At 37.3% G+C, this 22,101-nt stretch overlaps 11 protein-coding genes across 11 annotated transcripts; 7 read left to right on the plus strand and 4 right to left on the minus strand.

The window, feature by feature from the left end:
* Nucleotides 1-151: 151 nt before the first annotated feature.
* Nucleotides 152-673, plus strand: VCUG_00076 (uncharacterized protein). The gene has a single exon (XM_008074905.1). The coding sequence runs from the start codon at nucleotides 284-286 to the stop codon at nucleotides 644-646; it is 363 nt and encodes a 120-aa protein (XP_008073096.1). The 5' UTR covers nucleotides 152-283; the 3' UTR covers nucleotides 647-673.
* A 391-nt stretch (nucleotides 674-1,064) lies between these two features.
* Nucleotides 1,065-2,402, plus strand: VCUG_00077 (uncharacterized protein; the record flags this gene model as incomplete). Its single annotated transcript, XM_008074906.1, has 1 exon — nucleotides 1,065-2,402. The coding sequence occupies one exon, from the start codon at nucleotides 1,065-1,067 to the stop codon at nucleotides 2,331-2,333; it is 1,269 nt and encodes a 422-aa protein (XP_008073097.1). The 3' UTR covers nucleotides 2,334-2,402.
* Nucleotides 2,403-3,967: 1,565 nt separating this feature from the next.
* On the minus strand, nucleotides 3,968-4,270 carry VCUG_00078 (uncharacterized protein; the record flags this gene model as incomplete). The annotated part of the gene is made up of 1 exon (XM_008074907.1): nucleotides 3,968-4,270. One exon carries the CDS (start codon nucleotides 4,268-4,270, stop codon nucleotides 3,968-3,970), a length of 303 nt encoding a protein of 100 aa, XP_008073098.1.
* Nucleotides 4,271-4,494: 224 nt separating this feature from the next.
* VCUG_00079 (uncharacterized protein) lies at nucleotides 4,495-5,077 on the plus strand (the record flags this gene model as incomplete). Its single annotated transcript, XM_008074908.1, has 1 exon — nucleotides 4,495-5,077. One exon carries the CDS (start codon nucleotides 4,495-4,497, stop codon nucleotides 5,020-5,022), a length of 528 nt encoding a protein of 175 aa, XP_008073099.1. The 3' UTR covers nucleotides 5,023-5,077.
* A 379-nt stretch (nucleotides 5,078-5,456) lies between these two features.
* VCUG_00080 (uncharacterized protein) lies at nucleotides 5,457-6,791 on the minus strand. The gene has a single exon (XM_008074909.1). The coding sequence runs from the start codon at nucleotides 6,236-6,238 to the stop codon at nucleotides 5,609-5,611; it is 630 nt and encodes a 209-aa protein (XP_008073100.1). The 5' UTR covers nucleotides 6,239-6,791; the 3' UTR covers nucleotides 5,457-5,608.
* A 1,895-nt stretch (nucleotides 6,792-8,686) lies between these two features.
* VCUG_00081 (uncharacterized protein) lies at nucleotides 8,687-9,369 on the plus strand (the record flags this gene model as incomplete). The annotated part of the gene is made up of 1 exon (XM_008074910.1): nucleotides 8,687-9,369. One exon carries the CDS (start codon nucleotides 8,687-8,689, stop codon nucleotides 9,146-9,148), a length of 462 nt encoding a protein of 153 aa, XP_008073101.1. The 3' UTR covers nucleotides 9,149-9,369.
* Nucleotides 9,370-9,796: 427 nt separating this feature from the next.
* VCUG_00082 (uncharacterized protein) lies at nucleotides 9,797-12,342 on the plus strand (the record flags this gene model as incomplete). Its single annotated transcript, XM_008074911.1, has 1 exon — nucleotides 9,797-12,342. The coding sequence occupies one exon, from the start codon at nucleotides 9,797-9,799 to the stop codon at nucleotides 12,296-12,298; it is 2,502 nt and encodes an 833-aa protein (XP_008073102.1). The 3' UTR covers nucleotides 12,299-12,342.
* A 2,016-nt stretch (nucleotides 12,343-14,358) lies between these two features.
* On the minus strand, nucleotides 14,359-14,751 carry VCUG_00083 (uncharacterized protein; the record flags this gene model as incomplete). Its single annotated transcript, XM_008074912.1, has 1 exon — nucleotides 14,359-14,751. The coding sequence occupies one exon, from the start codon at nucleotides 14,749-14,751 to the stop codon at nucleotides 14,413-14,415; it is 339 nt and encodes a 112-aa protein (XP_008073103.1). The 3' UTR covers nucleotides 14,359-14,412.
* Nucleotides 14,752-15,360: 609 nt separating this feature from the next.
* On the plus strand, nucleotides 15,361-17,905 carry VCUG_00084 (uncharacterized protein). Its single transcript, XM_008074913.1, has one exon. The coding sequence runs from the start codon at nucleotides 15,759-15,761 to the stop codon at nucleotides 17,100-17,102; it is 1,344 nt and encodes a 447-aa protein (XP_008073104.1). The 5' UTR covers nucleotides 15,361-15,758; the 3' UTR covers nucleotides 17,103-17,905.
* A 269-nt stretch (nucleotides 17,906-18,174) lies between these two features.
* Nucleotides 18,175-18,561, minus strand: VCUG_00085 (uncharacterized protein; the record flags this gene model as incomplete). Its single annotated transcript, XM_008074914.1, has 1 exon — nucleotides 18,175-18,561. One exon carries the CDS (start codon nucleotides 18,559-18,561, stop codon nucleotides 18,175-18,177), a length of 387 nt encoding a protein of 128 aa, XP_008073105.1.
* Nucleotides 18,562-18,982: 421 nt separating this feature from the next.
* VCUG_00086 (uncharacterized protein) lies at nucleotides 18,983-22,099 on the plus strand (the record flags this gene model as incomplete). The annotated part of the gene is made up of 1 exon (XM_008074915.1): nucleotides 18,983-22,099. A coding segment is annotated over one exon (3,117 nt), but the record flags the coding sequence as incomplete, so codon positions are not given.
* Nucleotides 22,100-22,101: the final 2 nt, after the last annotated feature.

Here is a 22,101-nt window from a genome sequence, read left to right on the forward strand (position 1 = left end):
CACGTAAAGAAACGGCTGGATTTCCTGAAGAAAGGCCCTCGTTCAAGGTCTAAGAGCCACATTCACTCTTACCACGCTTAATGGCATAATATGTTCTCATTTACACTGATAAATAGAAATTCATAGCGATGTAATGATGATATTATTGATCGTTTCGGTTAATGCACTGCTGCGATCTTTCTCGTCTATTTTCAAGGCCAATTATCCATATTTGCATCTTATGGTAGCTTATAACACGCTAATGTGCATGTACTACCGTTCATAGCATGTATTTGCGTGTATCATGGCGTGCAAAAACGTTGTTTTGCTTTGCACCCCCATGCTAGTGCTACCAGGTGAAAACGGCGCGCAATACGTTATGGATGGAGATACGGGCGAAAGGGTGTTTTATGAACCATTGCTGACCATCGGGTCACTCGTAAAGTGCAGAATAGCCAGGGTGTGGCCGGTGTATCTTGAGCTGGAGATCGTTGATATAAACGGACACGTAACAACAGTGCCATACAAAGCAATTTATAGACCAAACTTCGTAGAACAGGACGTAAATGCAGTTTTTTTAGACAACACTTACAAGCACGGAGCTGATTTCGAGGGCAAAGTAATATCGTATGGTGATAATATGGGAGTGGTGGTAGGAATGGTGTGAATGTGATCGGTATAAAATAAAAACGGGTTAATTGTGTAAATGCAGAGAAAGCATTCATTCTTGGAAGTGCTGAGTAAAGACTGTGCCGCATATTTGCATCTTTTAACGCGTTGCAGTGAGTTGCGTACGAAGACACAAACACATCATATCAAAACTCATTTTCAACGGAAAACAGCTCCACAATTAAAGACACGTTTTAGCTGGTGAACTGCAAATGCTAGTTCATAGCTTGGACCTAACTCAATATTGCAGATGTTTACAGCAACTTCGTATTCAACTCGGTCGTTACAGAAATAGCCAATCTGTAAAAGTAATCGATATAATGCGAACAAAAAAGCGCTTTGATGTCGATACTGCGCCTGATATGCATGTACAGCATTTTAAACACATTAATCCCAAAAATTGGTGACCCTGCTCGATGGTTAAAGAGAATTTCTACCGTTCACAGAGAAAGACCAATCTCTTGAACATGTACAACAACAAGCCAAAGTATTCGGCATACGGTGAAATTTTGCGACCAGCACACTTTCAATCAAAACGTGCAAAGGTAGCGGTTATTCCTCCGAATTACAAGCTGTTTACGAGCACACGCACTATCAATATGAACGAAATTACGGAGGAGAAGGAGAAAAGTGCGTACGAAGTGCTAATAAAGAAGGGACAAATCCCGTTTTCTATTTTAAGTGAGCGGAAGGGAAAGACAAAAGTGGAATACAGGGACATTTACAAGACGAAGAGGGCTCGTGTGGAGAATTTGCTGTTTAGCAAACGAGTGGACAATGATGAGAACCAGAATGCTGCTGATATCAGCGTGACCGGGAACAGGACCAGGGTGTGTGAGCAGGATGTTGTTCACGAGGAGGATGTGCTCAGGCCAGGACGATCAAAGCGCATCTGGAACGAATTGTATAAGGTGCTAGACACGAGTGACGTGATTGTGCATGTACTTGATGTGAGGTATCCGAAAATGTTTCTTTGCAGACAGGTTATTGAATATATAAGGGCCAACGAGCACAAAAATATGATAATTGTGCTGAATAAGGTTGATCTAGTTCCCACAGCCGTAACGAAGAAAAACATCGACATACTAAGCAAACATTTTCCTACGGTGGCAATGCACAGCAAATCGCTTGTCAACTTTTATGGCAAAAACAATTTGATGAATCTGCTCCGACAGTACAGAAAAATTCACAAAAAGACGATTTCTGTTGGGTTTGTGGGATATCCTAATACCGGGAAGAGCAGCATCATCAACGTGTTGTTGAACAAGAAGAGCACAAAAACAGCACCTCTTGCTGGTGAAACCAGGAACTGGCAGCAAGTCAAGCTCGATAAAGGGATTTATCTTTTTGATTCACCGGGCATCATAGACATTAAGGATAAATCGGTGAGCATAGATGATTTGGAATATTCCTCTGTTCTAATGGGTGCCGTAAGAGTCGAAAAAATCAAAGAGCCGGAGATTTATGTCAGCCAGCTGGTCAGAATTGCTAAAGATGGCTTAGAGAAAAAATATAAAATTACTATAGAGGATGAGGATCTGTTTTTAGAACAGCTTAGTCAAAAGATGGGGAAGCTGAACAAGAATGGGCAGGGAGATGTGCATCTGGTTGGTAAAATGGTCCTCAATGATTGGGTGCAGGGCAAAATTCCATTTTGGGTTGAGGCAACTGAAATATCTCTGTGAGGACCAGTCTCTACCGACCTATAAATCGGTAACATCCTTATAAATGATTATTAAAGTATGGTTAGCGAATTTCCTAGCACAAATATCCCATTTGATGTTATAAATAGCTTTTTATAATGTGAATAGCTGTGCTGTTCTATTTATAAAACAGAAACAGGTTTGTTTGCGCGCTAAATGATATTTTATTGCTTTGATACGTCATATTATGTTTTTTAACTGGTTTTGAACCTTTTGGTAAAAAATAGTTAATTTCTACTGGGTAATTGTAAATGATATTTAAATGCGTCTCAAAAAAACGAACTAAATCACAATCTTGTGCTCCTTATTTGTGCAAAAATATGAAATTAACATTTTGGTCGTTTTTGAACGATTCAACAATTCTTTTTTTAGAACTAATTAGTTAGCTTTTGAGTTCTTTTTTTGTTTATATTAATGATGCTAGCAGTATAGGTTATTCATTAATTCTAGACAGACCGTACTAAGGTGGTAGATACATCAGTACTCGTATGTGGCATAGAATTTTCTTTCAGAATAAATGAATTTCAAACACGTTTCACTTGGCTTACAATGAGCAATTTGTAGAATATAAGATGAATAAGTGAGCCTATTCTCCTTCTTTCCCATGATTTGTGTTGATAAGCTGTCACCAGAGATGACTTTTCGGTCACAATTAATAAACGACATTTGATCAGCACAAAACACAGAAATTCTGTGTAAAAAAGCGATAAAAACTATGAAGACAAAGAAAATTTCGAAAATTTAGTTGAATTAGTTCCGAACAATGAAACATTTTAAAGATGAGCAAGAAGATACATGCACAGGACTCATGGTTTTCTCGTTCGTAAAAAATACATTAAACGATCTAAACATGGTTGGTAATAAAAATGAGAAATAGTAGTTTGATGATGTAAATGTGGATATGATGTCCGTGCAACGAAAGAAACTGGTATATAGACAATAAGTACAGAAATATGGAAATATAACAATGATGAAAGTTAGTAGTCCTTGTATAATATCAGATGGTTTGTAGAACGTGATAGATTTGCGAAATTTGCCGGCAGAAATAAAAGATAGCAACGCAGATCCTCGTGTTTGGCGAAAAAAATTTCAACAGATTTGACATTATCCGTGAGACGATAGGTTGATCAAGACAAGCACTTCGTGGAAAATGATATCCCATAACCATGAGCTACCGTGATCAATAGGCCATATATACTCATTTGCATAGCATATTTATGAGTATATATACACTCTTTTGCTATTTCAAGTAATGGCATGTCATAATTGCCAAACGATTCTAAACACCGGATATCAAATTGCGCAACAAATGAAATAATGTAGTTAAATGATCATTATCAACCTCATCTTTCATTTCTTAGTTAGATTAAACTGCCTTTCATATGATATTTACTTACCATTCCAAAAAGAGGAATTGATAAAATTTTTGAGACGTTGACGTTTAATTAGTATGAAAAGTGCAAAGGTTTGTGGATAAATTATCTTTTTGTGTGAAAATATAATACATAGGAACGCAATATTATAATTTTGTGCAGGAATATTGTATTGTATCCGGCAAATACTCAAGATTTGCAAAACGGTGCAGATGATATAAATTTAGGATGTTTATTCTTAGTTCATGAGTTTTGTATGCTGCAATGATACTTGTTCTGAATAATAAAAAATAGATCGTTGTGTATCATCGGACTGTTTTGATATTTCATTTTCATAATCCGAGCTGTCAATAGTGTGAAATGAGCAGATTTAGTCCAGTGAAAGAATATACCACGTAAATAACTCATAATGCTACCATGAACGCCCTCTAATCTCATTAAAGTCAACACCAAGAATGGGGATAATTTAGATAAGAGTGACATTTCATGATTTGTGATCCATTGTCCAAAATGAAAATGACAAAGCATGTTGATCATCGCATACATGTCTTTAGAATGCCGTAGGATCACCAGATGTGACGCAGTAGTGTTCGTGTGTCATATTTTATTGCGCCAAACCAATCCTCTAAAAAATCACCGGAAGCAATTCGTTAGTATAAAAGATCAAACACCAATATTATGTTAATTACGTGATTTTACCAGATTTGATAGATTAACATCGGCAGTTTCGTTATTTAATGAAACTGAATGTAATCCCCTCATTTAGACAAATGTTTCGAACTATTTTAATAGAGGATAATATCAGTATTTTGCCAACAAGCAAAGATCACCTAACATCCTTATACATGGCCACAAACAAAAAATATACCAATAGAATCATACCTAACGAAGGCATAGGTATAAGAGTGAAAGAAATAAAAAAAATAAATGGAAAAGAATTGGTCGAGGGCTGCTACATCATCTATTTGGAGTTCATTCTCATCACTTATAAGCTCTTCAAGGATGAAATAGTCGAAGCTACCATTATCAAACAGGATGAAAACGGAATATACTTGATGCATTCGATTGTAAATACGATTCATGTAAAAATACTGTTTCCTGGAACGGTGAAAAAGTATTTCGTGATGAAGGACTCACCCGAAAAACATATGTGCTGGTGCTGGACATATAAAAACGACAATTTTTATTTCAAAAATGGGCAATTCGTGAGATGCAAGATTGTTCATGTGTCGTATACTCCTTTTTTGGTGGAGGCGCGAATGGATGATAACGGGCTGGGCCCAAAGGAATGGTGGTAAGGATGGCCACCACAGCGGGGAACTTGGTAGAAGCGTTTACTAAATTAAAACTGGTTTTTTACCAATTTGGGCACTCATTTAGGTCTAAACCGTTTCATAGAGCGTTACTGATCGATTGTAAAACAAATTTGGTAGCAACAAAAACGATGAGGGCCGGACTTGATGAGGTTTGACACGGTCTTCATCAAAAGTAGGAGTTGTTGCAATAGCCTGTTCGCAAAACGTGATGCAGCAGATTATCAGGACGACAACGCTGGATTATCCAGTACGAAAAGCCAGCACCTCTGAAAAATCCTATAAAATAACTCATACATGAAAAGCTACACAAGTGAAACGTATATTCTTGTAAAGACCTAAAACATAGGAAAAACACAAAATATGCACCAATAAATGGTCATGAAATCAACGATTGAACATGTACCATGACATAACACCGAAGAACATTGTTTATAACAGTTGCTTTTCCGCCAACGGACTGAGAGTGTAACAAACATATTATTAAACCCGTGTTTTACTCGGTTAATAATGGCCTCACATCAAACTCTGTAACGAACAGCAACACCCTCTAGCATTCATGAACAAAAATTTATTGCAAATTTAACAGTGCCACGTTAAATGCAACATCAACAAAAGTATCCAAGCTAGAATCTGCGTTAATGAGCTCCACTTCGACCTCATAATTTACTGTGCCCTCCGATTTTGTAACTGTAAAATCAAACCGAGAATCATCCACTACAAAGCTCTCGCGTTCCCTTTCTCGCCTATAAGAGGTCCTTTTCATTACATTGGTCACGGGTACTTCTCTCGATAAGGCTATTCTAAGATCATACACAGCATTCGGTATATAAATATCGTACGCTGCTATCCGATCCTTCCGGATGGTTGTAGTTTTACCGTTTGATAATGTGGTCCTGAATCCTTTAAAGAGGCACACGCTGTCCTTTTCTATGGTACCGGTTTCATTTTTGAACAGATCCTTTATTTTGGTAAAATAGTTCAGCGCAACACCCGTCTTGAACCTTGTATCATGTGAAGGCTCCAGTATCACCGGATGAAAAGTGTTGAGCCTTAGCCGTTCCGACGTAAAAACTTCCGTTATACTACCAAGCCGGGCCTCAATCTCCAAGTTGTCTTTGTTCTGAATATTTAATTTGTTTATGAGCATATTTTTAAGCTCAAATGTGAACGCCTTGTTCAGCTCAGGGGGAAGGGGCATGGGCCTGTGTATTTTATTTTTTTATTCCCACGTAAAATTTGTGGTGTTGCCACAGTGCTTGCTCAAGTTTAATTCCAAAATACCGCCTTTATTACGCGGATCTATCATTTATCATGCCAACCCCTTTTTATTCGTTTGATAACTTCTCCATCTACCAGATCCACACATCGATAACCGGTAATAAAATTGCTATACATTGAATACAAGCACATCGTATCACCTCTCATTTACTTGTATACCTATGATAGTGGGATTCAAGAGCAGAAACAAGCCCTGGTTCATGCACCAGTGTGAATATATACCGTAATAAAACACGCATTCTTCCAAATAAGACAATTATATATCCGAGTTGCTCATCCAACTGTTTGCCTGGCAATATGAAATCGCTAAAACCGACACTCACCATCTGCACGTGTATCTTTTCCAAGTATGCAAAGCAACATTTATCACCCGAAAAAAGCTCACCAACAGCGGAAATACAACAGGAATTTGTCAGTGAAGTGATACATTACCAATTTCTTCCCACAAAATTCGTGGAGAACGTGCCACACGGGGTCAATCGATCATTCAACTCATCAGCAGTTGCTTTTCTTGGTCTTCTCGGTCTCTCGTAGTGTTTTAATTTCTAAAACACATTTTCTGATCTCTTCTTTGATATTTCTTCGTAATTTGTTAATACGTCGTACAATCTGATCGAGCTGCTCGTTTTGCATTAAGGGGGCATTGGTACGAAAATATGGCGGTAAAGATTACATGTCGTTTCAAACTTGTCTTGCTTGGATATCTGAAATAACAAGTTTACGTTGTATCTGAGGAGCAGATAAGCATTGTGTGATATCACAAGTCATGAAACCGGCGGCGTGGTTAAATCAAATTTTTTATGTTCCTCGTCACTGCTGATTCGAGTATTTTGGTAAAAATTCTTGAACAAGAAAATTGCAGCGCAACTTTTACGGTGTAACACTTGAGTTATGTTCTTTTCTTAGTGGAAATATATTTAATTACGTTTTTAGCAATCTTTGTTGGTGGTGCCATCAAAAGTGACATATTACCCTTGTACGACTGTTTTGTCTTCGTATCCAGGCAATTTGTACCAGAAGAAGCATAAAATTCATGTGGTAAAATTTGCCTTGGTGTGGAAATGAGCAAACATGTTTTTAATGAAGAATAACGAATTGGTTGTTCCGAATGTTGATCGGAATACGGAAAGAAGGGTGTAAACAGCTAACATCGTTGTAAATCAGAATAAATAAGGGAGACAAACACAAATACGGATTATTATTCATTATAGAAGGTGGTTACATGCCTTGTACCGCAGTATGAAGTACTTTTGTTTCACCCGTGAACGTATAATACCGAATAGATCGTTTTTTTTCACAGAAAAAACAGAAGGAAGATACATGAGCGTGTACATCATGTCTAAAAGTGCTCGAAGAAACCCTTCGCGCCGATGAAATAGAAAGGTTCATCAGGCTTATACTACTATATAAGGTTCATTAGAAAATGCTTAATGACATAAATGGCTGAAGTGAATCTGAAGGTGGCACACTGAGCGAATAAAGGTAATGAAATGGAGAAAGGCCTTGTACCAAGAATATCGGTATAATGAGGAAGAAAGCATATACATAAGATGTGCATTACACGACAGGAGGAGAAACAGGTTAATACTGTGTTCTAACCGAATATGGGAAGCGTAATTATAATGCGGTGAATTAATTCAGAACTGTACATTAAACATACTGTCATAAAATATTGAGATTGATAATGAAGTGTTTATACAGCAGTGAGGCTGTGCTAGTGCTACACAAATTGTATACAATGAGTGTAGACCTACTCAGAGAGTGGGAATAAAAAATTTGTGATCGAACAGTATTAAAAGTGTAGAAGGGAAAATCAAGAGGATCAAATATAAACAAAGTGGGTTGATGATGAAAGATCGTTTGATGCACTGGATGTGTAAAGCTTCCATGTTTAGTGAAAATAAATTATAGAAAAGTTAGAAAAAATACATCCTAATTTGGGACAGTAATACCATGGTGGACATCTTAGGCGGACATTATTTGTCGCTAAAATTATTGCAGATCGCTAACTAATTACAGCAAACATCTTTTCATCTCAAATACGCTAAATCATCTGTGGTACCTCTTTTAATTAATATTAAAAAACTAATGCGCATACCAACTCGTCCTGTTCCCAAAAGGAACATATATTGATATCTTATCGCATTGCTGTTCTGTTTCATAAATATCATTGCTCTGTGGTTGTGCGCTTTCTTTTAAAAATTATTTTTGTGCTTCTAGATAAAATCGGCAGTCAAGCCATTTTAATGACATATTCCAAAATATTGGTGCATGTGCTGAGAGTAAACTGTTTGTTGGCGTAAGTGGCAATCATTGGCCTGCGTTTCACATGTTCCCATCAAAATTTGATAAAAAGTATTCACCCCAAATGAACCGCAATCCCGAGCTGTTTGAATCGGCAGTTCCCGAATGTACTGAGCATTTAGACCCGAGCAAGCCGACCAAAGAAATGATATTTGAACTGATAAGACATATACGAGACCCTGAGCACTCGTATTCCCTAGAAGTATTGAACATAGTAAATTTGGACAGCATCGAAATAAAGGAAATACCAACCACGTATGGAAAAAATTTGCAGCAGATTGCTGTGTTCTTCCAGCCAACAATTCCCCATTGCTCGATGGCTGCTATCATAGGCCTCTGCATTTTCTACGTTCTGAAGGCACGGCTTGAGACCTTCTGGGTACGGGTGCAAATTGTTGAAGATGCGCATGTGAACTGGAAAATGATAAATAAGCAGTTAGATGATAAGGATAGAACGAATGCAGCGTTCGAAAATGTATCCATTTTAAATGTGATAAACGATTGTGTGGGGTGGAGCAACGCATAGAGGGCCATTCAACGAGAAATGTAAAAACGCGCATTCTTCGTGAATTCTTGATTTAGGTAAAACAGACAGGTTGATTGCTGATCGATAATGAAGAATTATACGTGTTCATGAATGACAACTGCTGCTGCATTCTACCAGGTCGATTGCCGCATAGATACAGGATCAAAATCATGCCGAGTATGTGAGATTGTTTGGTTGTTGGTACATTAATTAAATCGATGTGCTTGTTTTGCCTGCGTATTTTTTCTGTTAGGGTGTGGGTTTCATACTCGGATACATATGCTCAATCAACCTGTTCATCTTCGAGGCCGGCAAACAAAAAGTCATAGAAAATGATTTGTCCAGAAAAGGCAAATTGATAAAAATTTTCGTACATACCATCCCAGATACTGCACATGCTAGAGTATACATGCATTATCTCGCAGATATAAGCATGACTGTGTGCTGACATTCTCACGTTATTTTACTTTTTCATGGAGTGCGCTGGTATAACACGAGCTTGAATGGTTAAGACAGTAAGAACAGATCAATCAGCGAATTAGCAGCGGAAAGGTGCTAACATTAGAATTAATATAAAATAGCCTCGTGATCAACGTGTTGACACCAAACAATATTTAAATTATTTTTGAAACCATGATATACCCTTAAATGAAAAAAGATCAGAATAACGAACCAAGCGGATCGGATAGTGAAATAAGCCCGCTTATAAATTTTTTTAACACTAGGAAAGGTAACAAAGGTTCGTTGCACAGGGGAAAATCCAAGGATAAAAGCGTTCTTGACTCTGAACTTGACTTGGGATACGCCTACTCCTTTAGGACATCCCCTAAATATATTAGAGGCACGCTCAGGGAGTACCAAATAGAAGGAGTGAACTGGCTAATCAGCATGCACGAGAAGAATATTAACTGCATTCTTGCAGACGAAATGGGGCTGGGAAAGACGCTGCAGACTATCACATTCCTGGGCTACTTGAAGAATTTTCTGAAGAACAAGGCGCCCCATCTGCTGATAGTGCCCAAGTCGCTCTTGCACAACTGGAAGGCTGAATTTACAAAATTTTTACCGTCATTCAGGCTGTTTATCTTTCATGCCAGCCAAGCTGAAATCAAAGATACGGAGGAAAACATGGAGAATACGAACTATGACGTTGTGATAACGACGTACGAAATGTGCATCTCTGCAAAGAAGGTGTTTCAGAGGATACAGTGGTGCTATCTGGTTATTGACGAGGCACACAGAATTAAAAACGAGGCCAGTCTGCTCTCAAAAATCGTGAGGATTTTTCGATGCGAGCACCGCCTGCTGCTTACTGGCACGCCTCTCCAGAATAATGTGCATGAGCTTTGGGCATTACTCAACTTTCTTGACCCGAAGCTGTTCAAGGACCCAGAACAGTTTGAGAAGTGGATTACACAAATGGAAAACGATAAAAAAGGAGGAATAGATCAGCTGAGAAAAGTATTGCAGTTGTTTTTTCTGCGCAGAGAGAAACGTGACGTGGAGAAGACCTTGCTGCCAAAAAAGGTTATCAATTTGTATCCACAGCTCACTACGATGCAACGGAATTTGTACAAGATGATCCTCGAGAAGGATCTAACACCTCTATTGAACAAGAGGGAGGTTAAAAGCAGCCTGTTGAATGTGGTCATACAGCTTAGGAAATGTTGCAATCATCCGTATCTGTTTGATGGGATGGAACCAGGCCCACCATACACGACAGATGAGCATCTGGTGTATAACTCAGGCAAAATGATGTATCTTGATAAGCTTTTAACGGAGATGAAGCGCAGGAACAGTCGTGTTCTTATATTTACGCAGATGACTCGTACGTTAGACATCCTCGAGGATTACTGCACAATGAGGGAGTACGAGTACAGAAGAATTGATGGGAGCACATCGGCTGCCGAGCGTGGTGAGGCGATAGACGAGTTCAATGCGGAAAACAGCGAAATCTTCATTTTTCTGCTTTCGACTCGTGCTGGTGGCCTGGGGATCAACCTGGCAACGGCCGATATTGTGATAATGTATGACTCTGATTGGAATCCGCAGATTGATCTGCAGGCACAGGACAGAGCGCATCGAATAGGGCAGACAAAGCAGGTGTTTGTGTTTAAATTCATTACAGAGAGCACCATAGAGGAGAAAATAATTTATAGAGCACTCAAAAAGCTGAAACTGGACGAAATTCTTGTGAAGAACAACCTGAACACATCGTCCAACATTAATGAGAAGGAGCTGATTGAGATACTGGCAGAGGGCGTCGAGAACATCTTTGAGAAAGAAGAGAAGACTGAAGAGCTTAACATCGAGGAAATCATAAAAGTTGGCGAAGAAAAAACAAAAATTCTGAATTCGCAGCTTGAAAGTGTCACGCTGAGTGAGACACAAGACCACAACATTGAAATATATGAATGGGAGGGTGAGGACTACAAGAACAAAGCTAAGATAGAAAAATACCTGCTGAGCAACAAGAGGCGGAATCATTCGCTGTTTCATCGGCCAAAGCAGTTGATTTTGCCCGAGTACCACTTTTATCCGAAGGAACTGTTTGAAATTATAAGAAAGGAAAATGAGTTATACGATCAGGGAGAACAGCTGAGCGAAGATGATGCCAAGAGAAAGGAGGAGCTTATCGAGATGGGGTATAGGAACTGGACAAAAAGGGACTTCCTGGCCTTTATAAGAGTTACGGAGGTGTACGGACGAGATAATTTTGAAGAGTTTAATAAACACATTGATAAGAGCGAGGAGGAGATCAGGAGTTATCATCATGTGTTTTGGAACAGAATAGATGAGCTTGATGAAAAAGACAAAATACTGGCACATATAGCGAAAGGTGAGCAGAAACAGAAGAAGGAAATGATCATAAAAATGGTTCTAAAAAGAATATTTGAGGATAACGAGCCGCTGCGTCTCAAAAACATCGTAAATGTTAGATCCAGAAATTTCACGGAGCCGATAGATATGGCAATCCTCAAGGGTTATTACAACAGAAACGACTCTGAATATTTGCAGAAACTGCTCATAGAATTGAAGAAAAAACACATTTTCAATTTTTTTGTTAGAACATTGACCGTACATGACATCCAAAAAAGGCTGAAAGCGCTTAAATCCGCTCTTTGTAAGAGTTGTAATAAAGAATTATGACGAGAAAACGTCATAGTCATAAAATAAATAGCAAATTGACAATATCTGAGGTGCATACTTCTTAGCGCAGACATGTTCTTGTGTTTACCTCAGAATGAATGACTTTTTTGTTCTTAGTGTGGTACCTATTAGTTCTACGGGACTATCTCTTATCGTGACCGTAAAAGTCTTTTTTAGAGTGTTCTACGTCATTTCTAAAGCTAATATGTATGGCAGCCAGGAATGGCGAAGCATTTCGTGCGCCGTCTTGCAATAGCGGATGTCATGTAGTGCCATACGTACATCATCACGTGTTATCGGTGAATTGGCGTTTTTGTTCTTTGAACATGTCTTCCGCCAATATACCCCGATATTCTTGTAGGTTTCTCTGCTAAAGCATTTAAATTATAGTTCGAACGGAAAAGCTACTTTCATTGCTCACTCGTCCACCGTTTTACATTTGAAAGGAACAGGTATCCATTCATCATCCTACTTATACAGATTTTACTACATGGTACAGAAAGATTTAGACAGTTAAATTTTCGTTAACCTTTTATTCAAACACAGGATCGATAATAAACAATAACATAATATTCCAATTTAAGAAAACAAGCTGTTCATGTTCCCTCAATTCTTAATCTGTAGAATTGTTCCATTTTATATTAATTTAGTCGCATATTCATTGGTTAAGGATAATTCGATGAGTTGCTCAAATCGTATTTATTACAAAAAAACGTCTTCAATAAACTGACGGTTTTCAATTTGACATTTGTAAAAGGATAATAACATTAAATGGATGTTGTATCTTGAGTTCCATCACACACTGTCAAATGCACATTAGAACTAAAAAAGCCATGCAAAAAATGGTTAAACAAGATTTTGTAACAAAAATAACCCTTCAAACCTGCTGGAACTGTTGCATCTCATTTATTTAAATGTAAAGCTGATCAGTCACACAGGCAGTCTCATAGATAAAATACGTAATTAACCTGCTTTTATCCAATTTTGTTCAAACGATAGCTAGTTCCTAAAATTTGCTACCTGAACGTATGTTGATCGGTCAGTTAAAAAGTACAAAGACATGAACGAATCATTAAATGTAGAGAATCACATGATATGTTACAATATTTCTTATCCTGTGACATAAAGTGCAATCAGCCAATTTAATCTCGTCTCTTAAACATAAAGATGTGAGTATATGCACCGTATTACTTTAAATTGTTTGATAAATGTTATACGATGTAGTAATCATAAGGCAAAGTAATATAAAACCAATTCTAGTACTGTTTTAGTCAACATAAATCTACCTATTAATTCTATTCAAAAGCATGTTTCAATACTAATTTTAATACCAAAGCCAGTGTAAGAGTGAACCTCGTACTTTTTCAGCGCCAACAACAAGTTCATCGAATCAACGGTGTAATCAGCACCAAACCTATCTTCAAGAAATATAATTATTAGAATTCCGAACCCCAATCACAGTGACAAGTAAAACCGTTTAAATTCTCTTTCCCGCATGTCAATCTTATAGTGTAGCCTTCTTAAGTAGCAAAAACATTTTCCCGTAACCATGATAATAAAAGTCTATTTTGCTTAGGTACCTCGCACCAGTTTCGATAGATATGTATATAAATAGTCATGCTGCCGTTATATCGTGCACCTTGTTGATCATCACAACCATTACATTATTCGGTTCTTGTTGCAGCACTGCATGTGAATGCAAATTAAAAGGGTTGTATGCTCCAATTTTTAACATTTACTGATATTTAAGATCAAACTTTGTTAATGTTGCTAAGCAACGACAAATGAACGCTTGTAATTTATTTTTGATAGTACTCTCAGGTTGTGAGACAGCATCATTATAAATATTTTGGTGCCTACAGAGAGTAGAATACCATCGCATTTTAATATTATGAAATATTCTCTGCAATAGCAATATTCATTAGAAATGATGCTTTAGGATTGTGATTAACATGGATTTGCGGTTAAATGAAGAAGAATTAGATGAGCAGAAAAAAGTGGTATTAAATCGCTTGATACATAACAAAACGATTGAAACAACAAATGTAAGCGCAATAAGTCTTATCTAGCTTCATATATTCTAGAAGTACCGTAAAAAGCATTATAAATGTGTGTTATGTAGAATATTTGGCAATTATCTGCGTAAAACTGTGGTTTAAGCCGTTGAATACTTTAAAGGGTGCAAATTCGTTCATAATGTCTTTTGATTGATCCTGAGAGCGTGCATGGTATAACAAAGTTAGACGGAATTGGTACAAAGGGGTATGTTGGACATGCATTTGTATCTCATGCGGTAAACATTTTATCAAAGAACAATCTTTGTGATGAAATTCTACTGTGTTACACACCATATATTGGCATGAACATGCACGATAATAAAGCTTGTAGCAGATTTGTGTGCAAATACGTTCAAATCCTTGCCATAGGTTCGGTGCTTGGTTAATTGCCAACATTTAGTTAAGGCTTATGATTGGAAATACAACGTGCAAATGGCAATATCCTATTCAAACTACGTGCGACATGCCATTTCATACAAAAATATGCAATCAAATACCCACAGCCTTCGGAACAGAAAGCGCTAGTTATCATGGACCTAGAGAAGTAATAACATAAATCGGCATGGTCTTGTATGTAAATAGCTCATCTGCCGTATGATCAGTTGTATGCAAGAAGAATAATTGGAATTGATAATGAATAGTGTTGTGGCAGGTTGGTACCATTTATACAGCGTAAAATGATAAAACTATTCGTAGATGATGTGAACGAATTATTATGGAAGAAACACACCAATAACATTGCATCTATTAGTATTGAATCGAATAGATTTACGCACCTTTAAGTATCTGATATTTAGAAGAATGTCTGGTGACACAAAAGTAACAAGACTATCACAACCGAAGTGCCAATGCTCTTGTTGTTTTCAATCAAAAACTCCTGCTTTGCGAAATGTTACGACCAAAAAGGAATTTATTTGCAAAATTTTTTAAGAGCACTTAATGATTTGAAAAAATGGAGTTGGACTTGAGAATTGACCATTTGATCATGGCACTTAGAATTGTTACCACGTTGGTTGTTTAAATGCATGGTGCTTATTTATTGCTTTTTGGCAAATCTTGACGCTATTTTATAGCTTATTTGGTGATGGTGTCGAGTGTACATCTAACAACTGTAGCATTCCTCAATTCCACAGCTCTTATCGCCTATAGTAACAGCGGCAGCAAGAAATTATCGTATTTTGAATACCCGATCGAAGTACACGCACCTATCCATACGTTAAAATATTTTAATCGCACGTCAAAATGAAGCGAAATGTCAAAAAAAGAAAAAATTGCAAAAAGTGCTACTTTAAAATAAATGAAACCGATAAAAATGCATCCCTGCCTCCGTACTCCACAAAAATATACCGTTCTGAAAAATTCTTATAAAGGAGTATAAATTGAAAAATTTTTGTTCACCCCGCATGGATTGCCGGCTTTTTAGTTTGTTCATGATATCATTTTTCCTATACGCGTCAATCTACGCCGTCCATAACTTTATGTTCCAAATAGTAAAGGAGACCGGAGTCGTCGACAAGAAGAAGTACTGCCTACTCCAGCTGCTTTACATATTTAAATTTGCTGGTGTCGTTATTTTTTGCAATCTCGGCGATAGAAAGGGAATTCACAGGTACATATTGGCTGTCAACGTTATTTTGTATTCTTTCTCCATGCTTGCTTTGTACAACCTGAGCTCAATTGAAAGTTTGGGTTTGAGAAAGATTATGGTTATAGTGACGATCGTGTCGAGCTATATCTTCATCAGCGGCACATTTCCGCTTTTAGACTCACTGATATACAATTATTTGGAGCATAAAGGAATGGACGTGAGGCAATCCGGCCGAGTTCGTATGGGAGGAGCATTAGGGAACATGTTTGTCCAAGTCGTGTGCTCGATGCTGCAGAAGTTCTTCAAGAATAAACTAAAAGGTGAAGGGATGGTGAATCGCGAGAATATGGTCAATATCGGCTGTAATTTATTTTTTAGTGCTGGAACAGCACTCATTGCTTTGCTGTTTGCACCAAATTACGTTCTCGGTGAAAAAATTGTCAGCAAACCAAAGAAGTCGTGGAACGTAAAGAAAATGTTCAGTGACTTGATGTCACTGTTCACTCCGCTCTTCGTGCTTTACACAGTGGCAGTGTTGGGCCAGGGAGTAGACAGAGCTGGTATATCGACTTTCCTGTCCAAATACCTGGATACCAATGGAATTGACAGGTCCTTTGTACATCTCTTGTTTTTCTTTAGATGCATTCCAGAGATACTTATTTACGGGCTATCACAGCAAATAGAGAGTGTCCTTGGCATGAATGTGATGTTTCTATGTTCAGTCATCGTATCTACGTTTCGATCGTTCTTCTACGCATCGTATGACTTTGGTGGTTCCAAAAGGACAGTGATGACGATCACCGTTATAGCAGAGATTTTCAAAGGTTTGTATTCATCATTCTTCAACTATTGTGGATTAAGGATATTTAGGTCATTTGCTGCAGACGACACGCTCTCCTTGGCACAGGGTGTTTTCAATGGCACATATAACGCTCTTTCGTATTTTACTTTTGCATTTCTGGGTTATTTCCTAGTTGATTATGAAAAGGCCGGTTTGCAGGACGGTGACGATGATATTCGAAGCCTATTCTTTGTTGTTGCCTGCATATCATGCATCTCAATCATTGCTCCGATCGTAGCTATCGCAAAACGCCGCGTAAACCGAAAGAAGGTCTATAAAAGCAGTGAAGTACAATCCGAATCCACAGAAGTCCAGTAATTGCGTCATACTAAGGGATTTTTATGATTAAAAATCTTACGTGATTTTCTTAACTTTCAACGGTCCACGGTTTCTATGTTATACCTGTTTTGAGCAACTTTTTGATCGTGTTTATGTGGCGTTTTGAGCGTTAATGGCTTTTTACCGTATGACATCGGCACTGTAATATGAATATTTGAAAGAATACTGCGATAAATCAGCTGTTGTTTGTAGGCATCCGCGGTGTTGCACTTATTTATTGTTGGCGTAAGCTGTGATGGTGTGCACTGTTTGAGTATCATGGTCTGTTTATTCCTGGCTTACTGCAAGTTGAGAAGCTAGTTTTGGCGTGTTAGCGTCATTGCAGTAACATGACACGTGTTTTTTTGTTATTTATGAATACCTAGGTTTTTGTAAGCTAAGCTCTATTGTATCAACTGTCGTTCAATAGATGGAAAAATGTTTAAATATGTTCTTACAGAGATGTGGATGGTATATAAATTGGTTATTGCGCAAATAGACATGTCTTGTTGTGCAGGGTGAGTTTACCGTTTATAAACTGTAGTAGAATGAGATCACCGGATGGGTAGTCTCCCAATAGAGCAAACGTCGATTTGTATGGAACTGCGATCGGTTGTTGTTATTGTCGTGGTGGAAGATATTTCAGGTATTGCTGAAGCGTGAGAAATGTCCCATAGGTGCTGCCAAGTTTTGTAGGCAGTGTCGGTTGATGAGATGCTTCCGTCCAACGCATTTTGTTGTTATGAATTGCTGATTATGAGGGTAATTCTAGGAATTAAACACTTGATGAAATTCATGGCATATAAAGTTTTTTTACCAGTTCCGCTATTTTTGTTAATAATATAGAACAAAAACGTGGTTATTAGTTCAACAACACTGATTCTTTTTCTTGATTACCGTTCGGAACTACTTTTTGCTACTCCCTAATTCCGAAAAGATTGCTACCAAATGCGGAATATCCGTTCTTTGAGAATTACGAGAGTGAAACTGCATGAAATTTTCTCTGGAGATGTTAACGATAGGCCGAACATTGAGCACGCTTCTTTGGCTGGATTTTAGGCTATCAAGAGTTCTATTTATCCTTGAATCCCGTGAAAAGATTTGCTGGGAGACGAGTTACAGCTTGCATATTAGGATCATTGCTGTGGCAGCTAGCATACCTTTCTGTTGTGATGAGGAAGCGCGAAGGTTCTGTGCGAACTAGTGCGCTGATTTCCCCTATAAACAAAAGGCCAGTGACCACGCTCGACCTCAGTAGACCAGAAAAATGTGTTTGTTTGGATATTGCCGACGTGTAAAGGAATAAATATGCTTTAAATGATAAAATGTCATTGGTTAAAAACATAAAATATGCTTCTGGATGAGAGACTAGTGAATTTACAGTAGAATTCGTAAGACCGAATAATGCTATCATATTTACACATATTGAATAAATTTTAGAAGTTAGAACTGATATCATTAATAATCAAAGTAATAAAAAAATTTTTTTCTTTTAGTATTCGGAAGTTTTTGGCAAATTTAATGCAATTTAACTATATAAGCTTCTTCTTCGACCAGAAGCTGCAAAGAGCATTATAGGAACCAACATTCTGAGTGTTTTTTGACATAAGGTGCGTCATATAAACGACTTTCTATTCCATAAAAAATGAATTAGAATCAGAAACAGTTAACATTTAATTACAACTATAGATACTTTTTAAACCGCAAATCATTTCTACTTTGTTAAAACATCACGTCTATAACTAAAGAAAGCGATAAGACAGTGTCTTTCTATGATTTTATCTACACAGTACATATTTAATAATGTGACACGCTTATCAGATAATTAGTACTTTTCAAGCTTATTATTTAGTTACTTATTCCATCCATTTTTATTTTTCATGCTACCAGAGTCTATTCGATCAACAATTCTTACCACGGTTTATATCTTATTCTTTAGTCCGGATTATCTCGGCAAGATAACTGAGAAAACCGAGTACTTAGTTGTTCACGATAAAGAAAAGCTTTTTGTAACATTTGAAGAATTGTCTATTCATGATAATTGGGAGAATAAGGATTCCATGGCATGCAGGTGTTATAGCGTTCCCGGAAATGAATTGATTGCCAGATCCTCAAGTGCTCATAACTCAATCGCGAGTGATGAAGATAGCATTTTGCTCAAGATAACCGGCGAGTCTTCAAAAGCTGAAAGTAGCTCTCCGGTCGAATACAAAATCATTATACTGCCAATCAAAAAGCTGTTGTATGAGAAGTTATCAAATTCATCATGGAAGTCAGATACAGAATTTACAGCCGACGAAATACATGATATTATCGCCATACTACCACGTTGTATTGAGAAAAGAAGTCTTATTGCGTTCCTAATATTTAAAAACCTCATTAATGATACCAACCTGTATCAGCAACTGGAAAAAGTTTTTGCCGAAGAGCAAAGTCAACGAGAAAAACCATCTCTGTACAACCAATTGACTTGGTACGATGATATCCTCGCATTACTTCATGAGAGCTGCTATTTTGTTCTTGAGGACTGGACTGGCGGCTTAATGGTAACTGCATCCGAACATGAAAAGAAGTATAAATTTCCTATCTACATTGGGTCTATTAATGACCATTCTTTGTGGACTTTAGCTGATTATTTAGCAGTTGATTATCAATTTTTACGGGAACTATCCCTAAATAAGTTATTAGCTCCTAAAAAAATGAACGTATTGACATGGGACATTGATTTTACAGGCTATTTCAACAGAGATAGGAATTTTAAGCGGAATAATGATCAAGACACAGAAGCTATTAGAGATGACTTTGTGAAATATTTCTATAAATTGTTCAATGATTTGTTTGAATTATTAGAGAATGTGGAGGTAATGATATTACGTATATCATCGTTTCAGTATAATTCTGACTTTAGCTTTATGCCCAAAAAAAAGATTCACCTACACTGTAGTGATTGTCATTTTGATGTTTCAGCATGTTTGCCCAAAAACCTTGTAGTCTTGCACATAAGTCATTCAAAAATAAGCGGGAGGTTAGAACTGCCCGAAGGACTATGCTCGGTTGTGGTAGAGCATACGGATATAATTTCTGAGGGTGTTTTGGTTATCAACGACAAATGTGAACAAATATTAATCCGTGAAACAAAAGGTAACATACTCTTCTCATGTGCATATAATTTTCATAGGATTGAGTTTCCGAATCATCTTATAAAAGTCGATTTTGGCAGAAATTCAGATGACACAGTGGAGTCATTAAGTATTGTTGATGCAAGGATTGTTGGGAATACAGAGCTCGGTTGCAACACCAAAACACTTTTTCTGGAAAATGTAAAGGTTTCTAACAATGCAGTGGTTAAAATACACCGCTCATGCAATAACATCATACTGAATAATTGTATGGGGTGCTTTGATCTAGCAGATGTTGTAGTGTGGGGGAGATTACAACTTGCCAACCGTAAAAATACATTTAAATTGGTCAGATCAGTGGAGAAGAATATACACGAGTTGTCAATGATAAACATTAACTATGCTAAAGCAGCATTTTTATACGGTGAAGGGACAAACATGGCTTGTCTAGCAAGTATGAGTTCATACACAGATTTGTATCTAAAAATGAACATGAAAACAGACCGCATTACATCTCATAACCTTAAGTTTTACTTGGATATACCACTCCTCATGCACGGAAAGATAATATCAAGAATAGACCAAACTGAAAACTGCGAGTTCTACCAGTGTGATGATAACGGAAAAATTCAAATAATTCTAAAAAATGCCCGGATCAATGAAAAAATGTCATTGGCTGGCTGTAGTTTTCAAGAAATAGCACTAGTTAATGTTCAAGTCGCTCAAAATCAAATATTTGAGATCAATGCAGCGTATGAAAACTTGTCTTTGAAAAATTGCACCGGGCGCTTTATAATTCTGGGGATTGCAACTAATAAAGAAGAATACATCGATTTACAGAACGAAGAAAGTCATATATGGTTTTACAAGGTGGGGAGAAACGCATATAATTGTGAGTTATCCGGTCTCTCGATAAATTACGGATTCAAGATTATTCATAAGTTACAAATAGCAAGATTATCAAACATAAAGATGAGTGATGGCGCAATTTTTGATTTTGCAAACGGATGCGCAAATTTACATCTATTCAATTGCAAAGAATTTGGCTGTACATCTTTAGATAGTCCGAAGAAAATTATCATGAACACTTCCATGATTGGCGTACCGAAATACAAGAATCCGCCACACGAGGTTGAAATTTCATCATTTATATACGACGAAAAAATAGAAAAGTTGTTGATATCAGTGAAAAAGATACGTATTTACAGTCCTGAGTTGAATATGGACCTACCAATGGTGATAAACCATGAATGCGAACAAATCATCGCCAAAAATATCAAAGGTTGTTTGAAAATACCACTCATTATGAAATCATTGAATGATGCGTCAGTCATTACTTTACTTAATGGTACCTGCATATTTGACAGAATTTCACTTGGCATGTTTTTTAGTCTATTTTTAGAGAATGCAAGCATTGACCAGACGGTGGAAATATCAGCAAACATACACAGTCTAAGTTTAAAATCAGTCACTATAAAAGAGAACGCAGCATTAAGAGTTAATGCTAGTTGCGAAGTCATATCAATTTATAAATGTTCAGGCGACATTGATTTCAGGAAATGTGATCATCTAAGGTCGCTCACGTTGAAAGAAGGCCTGTTCATCTACTACGAAGCTGTGTACGCAAATATAACTTTCTTGCATTTAGAAAATGTTAAAATATGCACTTCGGTGTATTTGAATGAGAATATACGGTCTGTTAAACTGGTTAACGTGGAAGTCAAAAAATTTAAGGTTTTCAAAATACGTAAGAATTGCAGTACTGTATATATCCGTTGCTGTAAGGGAAATATTATCACACCAAAAATGGCCAATATCAATGGCGGAGAACTCGAAACGGCCCCGAAAATAATTATCATGGAAAACAGATCGGAAAATTA

This window comes from Vavraia culicis, assembly GCF_000192795.1.
Source record: "Vavraia culicis subsp. floridensis unplaced genomic scaffold supercont1.1, whole genome shotgun sequence".
Lineage (NCBI taxonomy): Eukaryota > Fungi > Microsporidia > Pleistophoridae > Vavraia > Vavraia culicis.